The sequence below is a fragment of the Artemia franciscana genome, unplaced genomic scaffold, assembly GCF_032884065.1.
Source record: "Artemia franciscana unplaced genomic scaffold, ASM3288406v1 PGA_scaffold_38, whole genome shotgun sequence".
Taxonomy (NCBI): domain Eukaryota; kingdom Metazoa; phylum Arthropoda; class Branchiopoda; order Anostraca; family Artemiidae; genus Artemia; species Artemia franciscana.
The window spans coordinates 1,760,326-1,776,039 of NW_027062676.1; the positions used below are offsets into that span (position 1 = coordinate 1,760,326).

The following is a 15,714-nucleotide window of genomic DNA, read 5'->3' on the forward strand; positions in this document are numbered from 1 at the left end:
CTCTGGGAATCAGCAACATTTTCATTTTTATGCAAGCTTTGATGGTAAAGGTTAGGTTAGGTTAAATTAGGTTATAAATCTCAAAAATGGATTAAAAACCTAACCCATCACCATGAAACCTTGCATACAACTGAAAAAGTTGACCAATTTTGGGCATGCACGGTAACATGCATATAATCGGTTCCACACTGTTTTTTTCTCCCTCTTCTGACTGGTTTCAAGCAGGCTGTTTAAATTCCCAGTTTCTTGTGCTAAAAAAAAGTGGGATTTGTTTTTGAAATAACCTTTTTTTTATGACGATCACTATAAATGTGATCGAAATATTCAGTATATTTTTTTTTATTTATTATTTTCAATGTCTAATCAAAATATTTATTCCTATTCGAACTGTGTTCTTTGAATTTACGTACGTCGCTCTTATTCTTAGAAAGATTACTTTTAATTCTTCTTTTAATATTGTACGTGGTTCCAAACTGTTTTCTTCTCCCTTTTCTGAGCTTCTAGTCCTGGCTTCATACAGGCTGTGTCTGAAAAACAAGTCGGATCTGTTTTTGAAATAATGTTGTTTTGTTTTTTTCTACACAAAACCTCTTGGAACAGTTCTACCCCTGGGTCCCTCCCGTGGGTACGCCCTTCTATTTACATTACTTGTAGGACAAAAGCCTTAAGCGTTTTCCTAAGCTGGCACCAAGTCAATCATATATGACATTATACCCCAGAAAAGCAACTTTTCAAAGGATACGCCGGTCGAAATTATTTTGGCAAAAAATACGTGTACATTAAAATGTAGCTTTGTCAGCAATTGCATTTAATTTAATATTAAGTTTTGTTACTTATAAAAAGCATGTAGAAAAGCCTATATCAAGGTTATTGTCCCATCTTCGTTTACGTTAGGGATTGTGAACCCTAAGTTGGTATCGTCAATTGAGCAATATTTAGGCTTACCAGGCTATTGTTCTTCGTTATAAATGAGTTTCAGATTATGGTTTCTTCAGTAGATATTCAACAGGCTTTTTTTGTTGTAATGGCTCCCATATCCTTCAAATTTACTTTTCTTCTATAGGCTGGATCTACTTTCTGTGTGTTGTTCTAACAAGAAATCATTATGGCAAAGGGTTTGAGCAAAGAAAAAAGCCATAAATCTACTCTTAAATGAGCAGAAATTTCATTTTCGGATCCTTCAATTAGGGCTTCACATGATTCTGGGACATCTTCCTGTTGTGTTTCTTTTAGGAAAAGAATTTAAATTGTGTATAGGCAGTGAATATGGGAATTCTAGATTTTTAAATGACAGATTTTTAATGAATTTAAAGTATTGTGTGTTAGGTAGCGTATATTTTCATCTATCTTGATCAATTAAAATGTGTTCTGTGTTTGGAACAATATTAATAAAAGCAGTTTTCCCCCCAATAGTAACTGGAAAGCTTGTTTTGTTTTTTTTATTGGTCATGTATCGACTGTTGATCTATTTGTGGAATAGTGAAGGGCTGTTTTTTAACTCCACAATATGTAATCTTACTTTTACATGGTAATAATCCATGGAAGATATCTCCAGTTCGTTTGGTTGGTAGGGGAAATCTAAATGTTTGATGGACCGTTATGTTGTTCAATATGTCATTTAAGTTGAATGATCTGAACAAGTCATGAGATGGTTTTTTCTTAACATATAAAAATCTAGTTTAAATTTGGTTATGTTTGCTACTAGATGAAGTAAAGGCGTAGTTGCTATGTCTAGAGCAACCTCTGTGACATTGGGATATGTTGTGAATCTATCTACCTTTTTTTACAGGAATTAATTATATTAATTTTTTGATTTTTTTTTTAATTTAGCAACTTTTGTGCGTGTAGGGTGGGTTCAACCCACCACAAATTAAAATTATTAATTATCGTGGGCTAGAGTTTGTTCTTTGCTAGGTTGCAGCAGTTGCTACATCCATGATTTACATGTCAACAGGATGTACCTTTGGGATAAATTGGACAGTTGTAAAGGTTGCATGTATCGGATATGATGCTTATTATGGGAAAGGTAAGGGATATAGAATAAAGGGAGAGTAATTCATGGAATTGAAAGTATGGCTCAAACTGTTGGAATGTCTTAATTTGGTCCGTATGCTGCTGCAAGCCATCATTTTTGCGCGTATGATCCTCACATGGTCATACAGGGTTTCAATATGAATCATTTTATTTGGGAGGAGGGAGTAACAGAATAAATACTATAAACCTAAAGATAGGGAAATGGCCTTTATACAAGTGATGAATACTTCAAGGATACAGATTTCCCCCAGGAAAGGACACTACCTTTTACCGCTTATAATTTAAAGCCCTTCTCGTGGTTCAAAGATGACAATACAGTATGAACGATAAAGTTTTATTTCTTTGCAAAAATAATATTGCCGTTGCCCTTTCCCAAAAGATTCAATCAAGAAAATAGTGTAACAAAGAGGTATTCGATGTGGGACTATCTCTTCCCTGGACCGACTGCATATTTAGCTGCTGCTAGACCCATGTAATGTTTAGCTGCTTTTGAACCAGAAAAACTTCGTCCAAGACCAAAGTCGATACCACGTTTCATTGTTGGTGAATAACTAAAAGATAAAAATATTTTTTTGAAACATGTGATAATTATTAATGTAACGTTTGTAAAAATATTTTTGGGGGAAAATTGTCCAATAGTATTAAGAGTAACGCACATCCAGACGAGTAAAGAATATTAGATAATGCTCACATTAAGGGGAGTAAAATTTTCACTTAAACAAAATCATTTTTGCTTTTTTATGCTGATTCCATGTCAACTTAGAATGCTAAAAAAAAAAATTATTGTTCATACTACTTACTACACAATACTTATAAGGAAAAGAAATCACAGAAAGATACTGGAATGCCAAAAAGTAAAGTAATTTCGAAACTGAGGTTGGAAGTCACTCTTCTAAAGCAGATTTTCTTCAATGATAAAAGGAAACACTTTTGAATGGCAGAAAATATTTTAATACTTCTAGCTAAAATAATAAGCAACACACTATACGACCAATATTTCAATCAAGTAATTTCTTCACTAGTCTGTGTAGTTTTTTAGGTACCTGAGACCAATATAACTGCGCACGGTCCTATTCCACCCCTGTCTATTCGAAGCTTCACTTTTTACCCCTCCCAGAAATATCCCAATTCCTTTAAATCTTTCTTACTGACCTATTTTCAGCCCGTTCAAGGACGACCCATTCTTTGTTTGGCCCCAAATGGATGGCAGAAATTGCAAATCTTTGGCATTCTGACATTTTACACACTTATCTTCCTATTCTTTAAACTTTTTCAACTGAGGAAAAAACACCCAGCGTAGCTATCCCCTTGGCCCCGCAGCAAATCACGTTCCAGCTTATTATCAAATAACGTCATAAAATTTCTCACAGAACAATAGATTCTATAATTCTGGTTAGGTAAGCCATGCCCAGTTGTGGTATCTCCCAGCCCGGTTAGGTATCAGCGCGGTCGTGGTAGTACCAAAATATTTCCAGTTTTTGGTACTTGTCTTTTATATAGAACACACTCGAGAAATAAAGTTTGGTAACAATAAAATATGATGAAAATAGAATATTTCATTACTAAAATTGTGAAGGTTAATTATAAATTATTAAATTGGGAGCTTCGGCGTCGGCTGACAGTCTCAAAGACAAAAAAAGTTAATTATTAACGCGATTTCTTGAGGACACCAGTTAGTTTGCTTTGACTAATGATAGAATATAGTGTCTCACCATGGATGTTCAAATTAAGATTTGGAATTTGCCAAGGACCGAATAACAGACAAATTATATATTTCCAGGATAAGGGGTTATTGCCCAAAACAAAAAAAGTGCGTCAATGGACACAGTACTCTTAAGAGAAGCAACATTTTTGGAAGTGTAACACAGCGTTCTGGGAGCATATTTCCAAGTTTTAGTTTTCACAATTTTGCCAATAAAGTATTCTGTTTGCATCATATTTTTTTTCCTTAGCATTAATCAAACTTCACTTCTCGAGTAATAATAGACAAGTACCTAATCCGTTGATCTGGCCATTCTAAAAATAATATCCCAGTGCTTGTAATTATTACCAATGAAACTGAAATCGAAGGGTCACTTTTCGTCAATGAAGCTGAAATTAACATTTCATATCAAGTTTATAGATTGTAAAATCATGGAGTTACAGATTTTTATTTTTAGCAGATTTTTCGTATTCTTTGTATAAATGCAAGCTGAGCTGTTCTCCTTGGATGGCGAAACACATGCAAAATGTAACAATAGTCGTATATTACGACTATATGACTTTGTCACCTCTTCCAGAAAAATTTGACGGAGGTGTTTGCATTTATATGTCTCTTTGGTCACTATTTTTTTTTTTTAACACACATTTTATCGGATTTTGATACAGTCTTCTGGTTGCTTGTGCATAGCAGGTATATTGTACTTACCTGTTCAAATTATTCCCTTGTCTTAAAGCGTGTCCCAGTCTTGCGAGCATATGAAAAATGGGCCGATCTTTTGGTTGATAGACGTATAAATTGTGGCTCCTAGGAGAAAAGGAAAAAAGTAAAATCACATTTTCATGACTTTCATAGCAGTAAGTAAGCATGCAAAAAAAAAAGAAATATACTATTATGCTTCTTTTATGCTTGTTATGCTAGTACCTATGAGTTTGTAGATTGTTTGATTTTTGAATTACTTTCTGGATCCCTAAGGTAAATTTAGTTAGTGACAAAAGCTCGGTTTTCTGAGACAAAGCTCAATGGGTTATTTTTTTTCCGAAACCCTTTCATATGGAAGAGGCTGTCGTAGAAATGTCGGGCGAACTCATCAATTTTCAAATCAACAATTTTATTGTCTATTTTTGGGGTTAAAAGTGGTTGGAGGGCAACCATTCCCCCTCAGTTGCCCTTTTCCATTAACCGCCCTCCCCTGTAATCTCCAAAGATATCTGATCAAACTTTTTAGATAGTACTTTTGTCCAAAACTGTCGAAAGGCTCCGTAAATATGCCTTCTGGGCTGATATAAAGCCCACGAGCCGTTAGAAAAGGGCCACTAATGCTGCAAATTGGCTATTACTGAAATATACCTGATAAAGTTTTTTAAACATGGAAAAGTGTGGCTTTTGCCATATCTAAAAAAAGATGAAGAATATTGAGTCCAAACTTACAAGAAATATTCAAGGACTATTGAACTAAATCAAAAGAAGCTATACGTATCCAAATTGTCAAAATGGTGGATCTGCAATATCTTTTAAATGACTAAGGGTAATAAGTTGGGATTCGAGAAAATTGAGGGAATGTTGGACTCAATCCAACAACGCTGCGTGCATCCAGGTTTTAAAATGAAGTATCGGCAATGTTTCAAGAACAGCTAAGGGTTTGGAGTTGAAACTTTCAGGGAATATTGAGGGGAATGTTGAACTAAATCGAAAGACACTATGTGCATCCAGATTTTAAAATGGTATACCTGGAATACCTGATGAACGGCAAGGGGCATTAAGTTGAAATCTTGTGGGAATGTTGAGAAGGATAACAAACTAAATGAAAAGACATTATATACATCCAAGTATTCAATGTGATGTATCTGCAATATTTCAGGAACTGATAGGGGAGTTAAGTTCAGACTTTCAGGGGATTTCAAAGATATTATGTACTGAATAGAAGACACTGTGTGCATCCAAGCGTATCTGCAATAGATCAGGAGCGCCTAAGGGCATTATATTAAAACTTTCAGGGAATGTTGTGGGAAATGTTTACTTAAAAAAATACAGCATTTCTTTTGAGGTTGCCAGAATGGCCCATGCATTGCGACTCTAGAGCGGCTGGGGGTATTAAATTGAAATTTTCAGAGAATATTCAGGGGATTTTTTAAGTAGATCAAAAGACACTATGCATTTACAAGTTGTCAAAATTGCGTATCTGCAGTTTCGAAGAAGATTCATTAAAATGAAACTTACTGGAAAATTCAAGGGGGTACTAGTCAACAGATGGCGATAAAATTGAAAATTTCAGGCATTCTTAGGGTCGGGTTGATTGAGGAGGGGTAGAGGTAAATTAAAAGACATTGTGTATAGGTTTTTGAAATTGCAATATATCTTGATACTAGATCAAGAGTTTCAAGCAAAAACTTGAAGGTACTGGTGGGAAACAGAAGGGTGCCAGGGGTTTGGCGCAAGTGGCTTTCAATCTTTCATGCGCTTAAAACTTTGAGTCGGGAGAAGGGAAGGGGCTAGATTATTTTGTCTTTGAATCACCAAAACGTTTGTACAATGTAAGTTCCAAAGGGACTGAAAGTTCATAAGCAGTTTGTTACTGAGGTCAATCAAAGAACAATAAATGTGTTTAAACAAAATTAAACATAACATTTACATTGAAAATAATTAGGGAAGTTTTTATTACCTGAATCTTTTAACCGTAAATATACGACAAAGAATAATTTCTGAGAGTTTTTTTTTTCATATTAATTTGCAAATATTACTTGCAAAAATAAATTAAAGCAAAATTTTCATAACCTATATAAACTAATTAGTAATTACATGGCCTATTCTATAAAATGTATCTGCCAGAGAAATGTTGGTCTATTCTAATACGTAAGTTTCTAATGAAACAAAATTAAGAAAGAACTGTTGTTCTTAGAAACAAACAATGAAGGTTCAGATATAAATTTCTAAGTGTTTTTCGTTTTACTAAGTTATCAATTTTATATATTCGCAACATCTTGGAAACGTAGGCATCAAGTCAGTCCTTTCAGAAAATGTTGACAGGATGGTGTGGGAGGGAGGGAGCCACTGTACATTGAATTGTGCATCCATTATATGCATCCAGTCTATCCAAACACCTTGTTTGCAACATTTTGAAAATAGCCTTTTGGCCAGAGTTGACGTTTTTAGGTCGCATAGGAAAAGAAAGGGAAACAGGCAAGGGGATTTCTAATATTGTGATAGAGTGGGGTAGGCAAAAATGTCATGTTTTCGTTCCACTAAAATCTTTTTGCACTTAAAGCCCCAATAGAAAATATAATTTATTTACGTCCAACTATTTTGGTAAAGCAATTAACCAAAAAGAAAAACTTCACAAGCATCCTTAGTATTAACCAACAACAAAAGCATGGAAATTAAAACAAATAAAAAAAAGTTTTCCCAGAACAATTGACGTTCCTGGTTATTATTAATCCTTCCTTTGGAAAGTTTTAGTGTTCCTGTACTAACACTAAATTGTCTCGTTTTTTCTTTGATTTACGTATAGGGAGAGCCGACTATTAATCTATGGATAGAATTAATGCAATTAATCTATCCATAGACATATCATATTATCATTAATAAAGCAGTTGCTTTTCTTTTTTCTCGTGGCCACAAAAATACAGCAAGTTGTGAAATGCTATTCATCAGAACAAGTAGTTCTTAGCTATTTTGTTTGTTACTTTTTACCAGTTTTAATCTTATGCTTTCAAAAAGTATGCAATACTTTTTAGTTCAGAGTACAAGTTTTTCAAATCCATTGGGTTTCAAAGCTTAAGTAAAACTGTCAAATTTGACTAATCTGAGATAAGGAAAATTTAGCAACTTTTTATTCAGGGCTTTCTACTAATATTTTGTAACCGATAGAATTGTTCCGGAAGAAAAATATGTCTCTTTTAGTTTTGATATTCAGACTAACAATAATTAAAATGAATTCGGTACAAATATGTTAAGACTGCCCACAGATTTAACTCATGCATTTTAGTAATATAGTATGACTGCACAGATTTCATTCTGCAGAAACCAAGAAAGGACTTGATTTGAACAAAGAAGGGCTGACTAAATTGATTATTGACCAAGTTCATTTTCTCAATAATCACTTTTAGGGGAGTGTGTGTTTTGGTTCTATCGGAACTATTTGATTACCTTGGGTATCAACTTCGTACAATCACAAAAAATAAAGATTAATTCCAAATAGGAAAAAATATCATTTTCTAAGCAGGCAATGCTTTGTGCTTGTAAACTAGTGCTTTACTGAAAACACAGAATCAACGCAAAAAAAACAGGAATAGGAGCAGAAAAATTCCTAAGTACCCTGCAGGAAAACCTATAAAACTAATAGTCTTCTACCGGCCATGAAATCAATAAATTTTAATATATAACTCGCAATCTCTAAGAAACTCGAACAAGATTAGTTTTTAGTGAAGCACCAGTGTTTCAGAAATCCTACAAATATGAAGAAATATTATGAGCAAGTCTATTTTAAAAAGCTTTTCGACATCGTGTTGTACAAACATCGGAGCGCTAATTTTTGTTCTTTATAAGTTTCAACTTTCCTCTTTACTTTCACCATAAAACTTTTGTTCTTTTACAATCATTTTGTTCTTTTTTAGGTTTGAAAAAAAAATACAATAAACTTTACAAGAAAATCGTTGTTCAACTTAAGAAAAAAAAATATGAAAGTCAATATGAATTCTTGAAAAATAGAGCATTAAGTACAGGTTTTATTTCGTGTTTCTCTTAAACTTTCCCTTTAAGGAACAACAATTTAGTCATGTGGAGAGTGTATGGGGTATATTATCCGTGGCATCTTTAAAGAGCTCTAGATGAAAATTTTTAAATATATTAAATATTATCCTTTATGAACTTTAAACTAAAATTAAAATCTAAAGGACGTTAAAAGAATTTACGACGTTCGACTAATATAGCTTACAGAAAATTGATATTCTGTGATTCAATCATATATTTGATTGATATTTCGTATTTGATATTCTTTCCAAATATCATGATTGCTTTTCTGACAATACATCTCACCTCCCCAACCCTCCTGACGGCCCCAATATATCTATCTATATATATAAAAATAAGTTGTCTGTCTGTCTGTGGATGGATGGATCAGGTGACGTCACCTGAAAAAACTGGATCAGGTGACGTCAAAACTGAAAAAACTAAAAAAAAGGCAAAAACTACAAAAAAAACTAAAAACTAATAAAAAAAATAAAAAAGCTAAAAAACTAAAAAAACTAAAAAAAGGCAAAAACTACAAAAAAAACTAAAAACTAATAAAAAAGCTAAGAAACTAAAAAAACTAAAAAAAGGCAAAAACTACAAAAAAAACTAAAAACTAATAAAAAAGCTAAGAAACTAAAAAAACTAAAAAAAGGCAAAACTACAAAAAAAACTAAAAACTAATAAAAAAAATAAAAAAGCTAAAAAACTAAAAAAACTAAAAAAACTAAAAAAAGGTAAAAAACTAAAAAAACTAAAAACTAAAAAAAACTAAAAAAAAAGGAAAAAACTGAAAAATAAGCTAAAATAAAGGTAAAAACAAATAAAAAACTAAAAAAAAAACTGAAAAAACTAAAAAAAGGCAAAAACTACAAAAAAAAACTAAAAACTAATAAAAAAAAGTAAAAAAGCTAAAAAACTAAAAAAACTAAAAAAAACTAAAAAAAGGCAAAAAACTAAAAAAAATAAAAAATTAAAAAAAACTAAAAAAAAGGAAAAAACTGAAAAATAAGCTAAAATAAAGGTAAAAACCAATAAGAAACTAAAAAGAAAAAAAGGAAAAAACTAAAAAAAATTTTCATCTAAAAAACTAAAAAAAACTAAAAAAGGTAAAAACTAAAAGAACTAAAAAAGAAAAAAATAAATGACGAAACTCAAAGAGAAAGCGACCAGGACAAAAGGAATGTTCGATTAGCAATCAACAAAGCACCGGGACACAGGGAGTATAAATGACGACCAGGACATAAGTAAAAAAAAAAAACTATCTATATATATAAAAATAAGTTGTCTGTGGATCTGTGGATCGTGGATCAGGTGACGTCACCTGAAAAAACTGGATCAGGTGACGTCAAAACTGAAAAAACTAAAAAAAAGGCAAAAACTACAAAAAAAACTAAAAACTAATAAAAAAAATAAAAAAGCTAAAAAACTAAAAAAACTAAAAAAAGGCAAAAACTACAAAAAAAACTAAAAACTAATAAAAAAGCTAAAAAACTAAAAAAACTAAAAAAAGGCAAAAACTACAAAAAAACTAAAAACATAAAAAAAATAAAAAAGCTAAAAAACTAAAAAAACTAAAAAAACTAAAAAAAGGTAAAAAACTAAAAAAACTAAAAACTAAAAAAAACTAAAAAAAAGGAAAAAAAGGGACACCGGGGGAAACAGGGGGATGTAAATGACGACCGGGACACCGGGACAGGGAATGGTCGATTAGCAATCACCATCAACAAAGCTCAAGGGCAATCATTAGAATCATGAGGTATAGATCTGAATACAGATTGTTTTCCCATGGACCATTATATGTTGCATGTTCAAGAGTCGGTAAACCTGACAATCTATTTATATGCAAAGACAATGGGACAGCAAAGAATGTTGTATATTCGCAAGTTTTACGTAGTTAAAACCATATATTTATATATATATATATATATATATATATATATATATATATATATATATATATATATATATATATATATATATCTATCTATATTCACAGGTGGGACATAGGGACACAACTACAATGGCGCGTAACTATTATGGCGCGTAACGACTTACGCGCGCGGGGGGGCTTGGGGGGGGGCGCGAAGCGCCCCCACCAACTAGGTGTTGGGGTGGCGCGAAGCGCCACCCCAACAGCTAGTTATTAATATAAATCATCGTTAATCGAACTTAATTATACGTCATTAGTTCTTAATGACGTTATTTATAGCGTTCGCTCTTAATAGCATCCAAAGTATAAACATGAAAATTAGCGTTTAAATGAACCCTAAAACAGCTCTTCGTGAGGGTCCATCAGTGGCGAAAAGGAAGAAGAAGAAGACAAGAGTCTTATCAGTGCTTTCGATACAAAAAAATCCTTTGTAATTTCTATCCAACGCCATTTTGAGGGGTCTATTCCTATAGCGTGTTTTCGCAATAGCAATTTAAGATTCGTCGAAATACCCCATAAAATTTGCATATAGCTCTTAACAAATTGAACAATGTGCAAATTGCATAATTAAATATCTGTTATATAGAAACATGATTAAATTTTTTGAATGAAATGTTTTTTTAGTGTCAATCCAAAAAACTTGGTGACGAAATTATTACTGATAATTTTAAGCTATAAATCCAGTTTAAGAAGAAAAAGGCCCGTCAAACGGCTATGCAGGAAAACAAAACTACCTGGAACCTGCCGGTAGTGCTTCTGACCAAGACGGTACCAGAGAAACAGCTATTGCAAAAAGCAAACATACTGAAAAGTAATTCCTCATTTCTACTTTTTAGTTTTGATTTTTCACTAAAACCAAATAACTTTCATCGCTCAGATAATGGTCAATGCTAAACTCTGACTAGAATCCTTTTAGTATATAAACTCCTTTAATTCAGACAAATAGCTTGATTCTTCAGTCAGTGCGTGGAGTCTTTGGTTATGTTCTGTGGGAGGGCTCAGTTTTTGCTTTAGCAAATCTGGGAACACGGACTTACGGAGAATAGACAAATAGGAATATTGTTGATCCACTAAAGAGCAATCCCTTGTCATTTCTTTCCTCATATCTTTCTTAAGAAAATGTATTTGGTACGTTCGTGCTCAGAAAGGTAGCCTCTCAGCGTGTAATCCTTCAGGATTAGCCCGGGATTGAATCAAGTCTACAATGAAATATCTAATTGAGATATTTTAAAGGAGAGCATGGTGCCTCCTCGTTGTCCAGATTTTCAAAATGGTGTCGTTTTTAAAAATTGTTGAAAAATTTTCTCTAGCATATAATTTTTTTTTTGTGTGTGTGTGCTTTTTTATCTTATAATCCATCTATTTCTTTTGATGGGAAATAAATATATGTATGTATGTATGTATAAATAGTAGCCTGAACCTAAAAGATTCTTATAGAAAAAAAAATATTTAAAACATTCTTTTCTCTTCCAATAAAAAGACTGTCAATAAAAAACGAACATAAATTAATTTTTCAATAACTACTTCACAAAATATATTTTCAATAAGGATAGTAAAGAGCTAAATTAAACACTAAGTTTGAATTTTGCTACAATTCTTTAAGAATAACCCCTGGGTCGCAAATACTGTATGATTAGAATAAATAACTCTTTTGAAAGTGCTAGAAAAGCGAGTAAACTAAAAAACTTTACTTTCAGTTGAAAAAAAACTTGATTTTTAATTACTTTTTGATCAAAATTTTTAAATACTGCTGGGAAATTTGGTGCCTCTTTCATGGAAAATTAAATTCCTCCATGAAAAATTCCTCAATGGAAAGATATTCCTATGTAACCCCTCCGCACGACCTCCCCCACTGGAAAAAATCCCCTCTAAAAATGTCTGTATACTTCCCAATAACAAAAATTGTATGTAAACATTGGGCCAAGTACATAACTTGCAACCCTTCCCCCGGGGACCACTGGGGATTAAGTCATCCTCAAAGACATAGTTATTACATTTTTCGACTATGCTAAACAAAATAGTCGTCGAAAAATTTTTATCGAGTGACTTTGGGTAAAAATCAGCGTGAGAAGAGGCCTAGTTGCCCTCCAATTTTTTCGTCGTTTGAAAAGGGAACTAGAACTTTTAATCTCGGTTATACAGATCCTTCTCGTGATATTCTAGAACCACTGGGTCGATAAGATCAGCCCTGAAAAACAAGAGCTAAGAGCTCATATGGCACTTGTGACGGGGTCGGAAGAGCCCGTCACATATGATAAGAGCTCTAGCAAAATTCTGAGAATCAATAGATTGCTTTAAAAGGAAAATCAGAGGCTTAATGCCGGTAAGGATTTAAAATAAGAGCTCTGAGTCACGATGACCTCCTAAATATCAAAATTCATTAAGATCCAATCACCCACTCGTAAATTACAAATACCTAATTTTTTTCTAATTTTTCCTCTCCCTTTAGCCCCCCAGATGGTTGAATCTGGGAAAACGACTATATCAAGTCAATTTGTGCAGCTCCCTGACACGCCTACCAATTTTCATCGTCCTAGCGCGTCCAGAAGCACCAAACTCACCAAATAACTGAACCCCTCCCCCCAACTCCCCCAAAGAGAGTAAAGCCAGTACGGTTACGTCAATCACGTATCAAGGACATTTGCTTATTCTATTCACCAAGCTTCATCCCGATTCCTCCACTCCACGTGTTTTCCATGATTTCGCCCTCCAACTACCCCCAATGTCAAAAGATCTGGTCGGGATTTGATATAAGAGCTCTGAGACACGAATTTCTTCTAAATATCAAATTTCTTTAAGATCCGATCACTTATTCGTAAGATATAAATATCCCAATTTTCACGTTTTCCAAGAATTCCGGTTTCCCCCTCCAACTCCCCCCAATGTCACAGGATCTGGTCGGAATTTAAAATTAGAGCTTTAAAGCACAAGATCCTTCTAAATATCAAATTTCATTAAGATCTGGTCACCCTTTCGTAAGTTACAAATACCTCAATTTTCAAAATTACCCCCCCAACTCCACCAAAGGGGGCAGATCCAGTCCGGTTATGCCAGTCACGTATCTTAGATAGGTTTTTATTCTTCCCATCCAGTTTCATCGTGATCTCTCCACTTTAAGTATTTTCTAATATTTCCGGTCCCCCCCAACTGCCCCCCCCCCCCCTGTGACGCTGGATCTGGTTGAGATTTAAAACAAGAGATTTGAGTTACGAGGTCCTTCTAAATATGAAGTTTCATGAAGATCCGATCACTCCTTCGTAAGTTAAAAATACGTCATTTTTCTAATTTTTCAGAATTACCCCCCCCCCCCCAATAGAGCGGATTCGTTCCAATTATGTAAATCACGTATCTAAGACTTCTGCTTATTTTTCCAACCAAGTTTCATCTCGATCCCTCCAATCAAAGCGTTTTCCGTGATTTTAGGTTCCCCCACCCCAAACTCCCCCCAATGTCACCAGATTCAGTCGGGATTAAAAATAAAAGCTTTGAGACACGATATCCTTCTAAATATCAAATTTTATTGACATCCGATCACCCGTTCGTAAGTTAAAAATACCTCATTCTTTCTATTTTTTCATAATTAACCCCCCCCCCCCAGCTACCCCGAAAAGAGTGGATCCGTTCCAGTTATGTCAATCATGTATCTTGGACTTGTGCTTATTTTTCCCACCAATCCAAGATTTTAGGTTTCCCTCTCCCAACTCCCCCCAATGTCACCAGATCCGGTCGGGATTTAAAATAAGAGCTCTGAGACACGATATCCTTCTAAATATCAAATTTCATTGAAATCTGATCACCCGTTCGTAATTTAAAAATACCTCATTTTTTCTAATTTTTCAGAATTAACCCCCCCTCCACCAACTACCCCAAAGAGAGCGGATCCATTCCGGTTATGTCAATCATGTATCTATGACTTGTGCTTATTTTTCCCACCAAGTTTCATCCCGATCCCTCCACTCTAAGTGTTTTCCAAGATTTTAGGTTTCCCCCTCTCAACTTTGAATAATTGTTTAGTTTTAATATATCACTTTTCGGCTGGCTATACTTAAGAGCCTTAATTTTGAAAAAAAAAAACATTTTTATGTGAATGAGGTCACATTCAAATACTTTTAAAGAGCAAAAAAATACATGAGAGTATTACAGGGACATCACACATTTTATAGAAGGTATTTTTGACACAACATTTTCCTTTTATATAAAATATGTCTAGAGGACGACTAAAAACAGACCAAGCTAATAGCCATCTAAGCTTTCTTCGGTTATACGTAAAATTTTGAATAAAGAAATTTAAGTATCACGAGGGTGGCGTCAGGATTTTTGAAATGCCTAGGTGGGGTATGGTCCAAAACCGTTTGGGAACCACTGATTTAAGGGGTCCATAGCAATTGGAGGTGCGTCAGATAGGAACAAACACGTATGAAAGTCCGTCAAAAGCCCGTAGTTTTTGCCACTATGTTTTGTTAAGACTGTGCTTGGGGAAAGAAGTTTCTTAGGAGCGAAAATGCACTACAAAAATTTTTTGAACAAAGAAGTGTTGGTCAAGTGAAACACTTGGGTGCACATGTCTTTGGCTTGCAAAAGGTAACTTTAATTCTTAAAAATATGTTTTTTAAGAATTTCTCAGAATATATATTATTCTGAAAGATTTAAATGCAGTCTAAGACAACGCTGGCTATTCATGACTTATGAAACAAAGAAATGAAAGGATATAATAAATAAAAAATGAAAACAAAACAATAAGAGAAAACGAGGATTTTGTTAGGCAGTAGCAAACAATAAAAACGAAAAGAGCAAATATTTCGACAAGGACATCTGCTAAGTCGTCCTCAGTGCTCAGAAAAAAAAAGAAAAAACAAAGACAAAATTTAACCTTTTGAAGTCATCTTTAAAAAAAGAGAAAAGACACTGAATCAAAAAACCCAGCCAGAATCAATGAGAGACAATTTAACAATTGCATTGGACAATTATTCTTTGCTTTGCGATAGGTTTTGCCTGCCGGCAACCTCGATTTTCATTAGATATGCGGACAGGTTGTCGTAAATTAGACTGGGAGAAAATATTGATTGAATGTTTTAATATTAAGTTATTATAAATTGGACTGAGGATATATCTCCTGTATCTCTATTTATAGCAAAATATATATTTAGATTTTTATCTCAATTGCCTCTCTAAAAGCTTATGGTAGGCCATTTATAGTGTACATTAAAGTTTGCTACTGACTGACAAAATCCTCGTTTTTCTCATCGTTTTGGTTTTATTTTTTATTTAAATCCTTTCTTATATTAAATCCTTTCTTTTCTTTGTTTCATAAGCTTGAAAG

The 15,714-nt window shown here is 33.5% G+C and overlaps 1 protein-coding gene across 1 annotated transcript; it reads right to left on the reverse strand.

Annotated features, from left to right (window-relative positions):
* Window positions 1-2,352: 2,352 nt before the first annotated feature.
* Window positions 2,353-11,290, reverse strand: LOC136041816 (diuretic hormone class 2-like). Its single transcript, XM_065726582.1, has 3 exons — window positions 11,129-11,290; window positions 4,442-4,540; window positions 2,353-2,585 (listed from the first exon to the last, which is right to left on the reverse strand). Exons 1-3 carry the CDS (start codon window positions 11,215-11,217, stop codon window positions 2,459-2,461), a joined length of 315 nt encoding a protein of 104 aa, XP_065582654.1. The 5' UTR covers window positions 11,218-11,290; the 3' UTR covers window positions 2,353-2,458.
* Between the last annotated feature and the right edge of the window lie 4,424 nt (window positions 11,291-15,714).

What these genes read in the sequence shown, in the direction of transcription:
- LOC136041816 (XM_065726582.1), bottom strand. Translation starts at nt 11,217, where the DNA reads ATGAGGAATTACTTTTCAGTATGTTTGCTTTTTGCAATAGCTGTTTCT. An exon ending in GCACTACCGGCAGGTTCCAG is followed by an intron (nt 4,541 to 11,128) that starts GTAGTTTTGTTT and finishes CTTTTCTCCTAG; the next exon opens with GAGCCACAATTTATACGTCT. An exon ending in CAAGGGAATAATTTGAACAG is followed by an intron (nt 2,586 to 4,441) that starts GTAAGTACAATA and finishes TTTATCTTTTAG; the next exon opens with TTATTCACCAACAATGAAAC.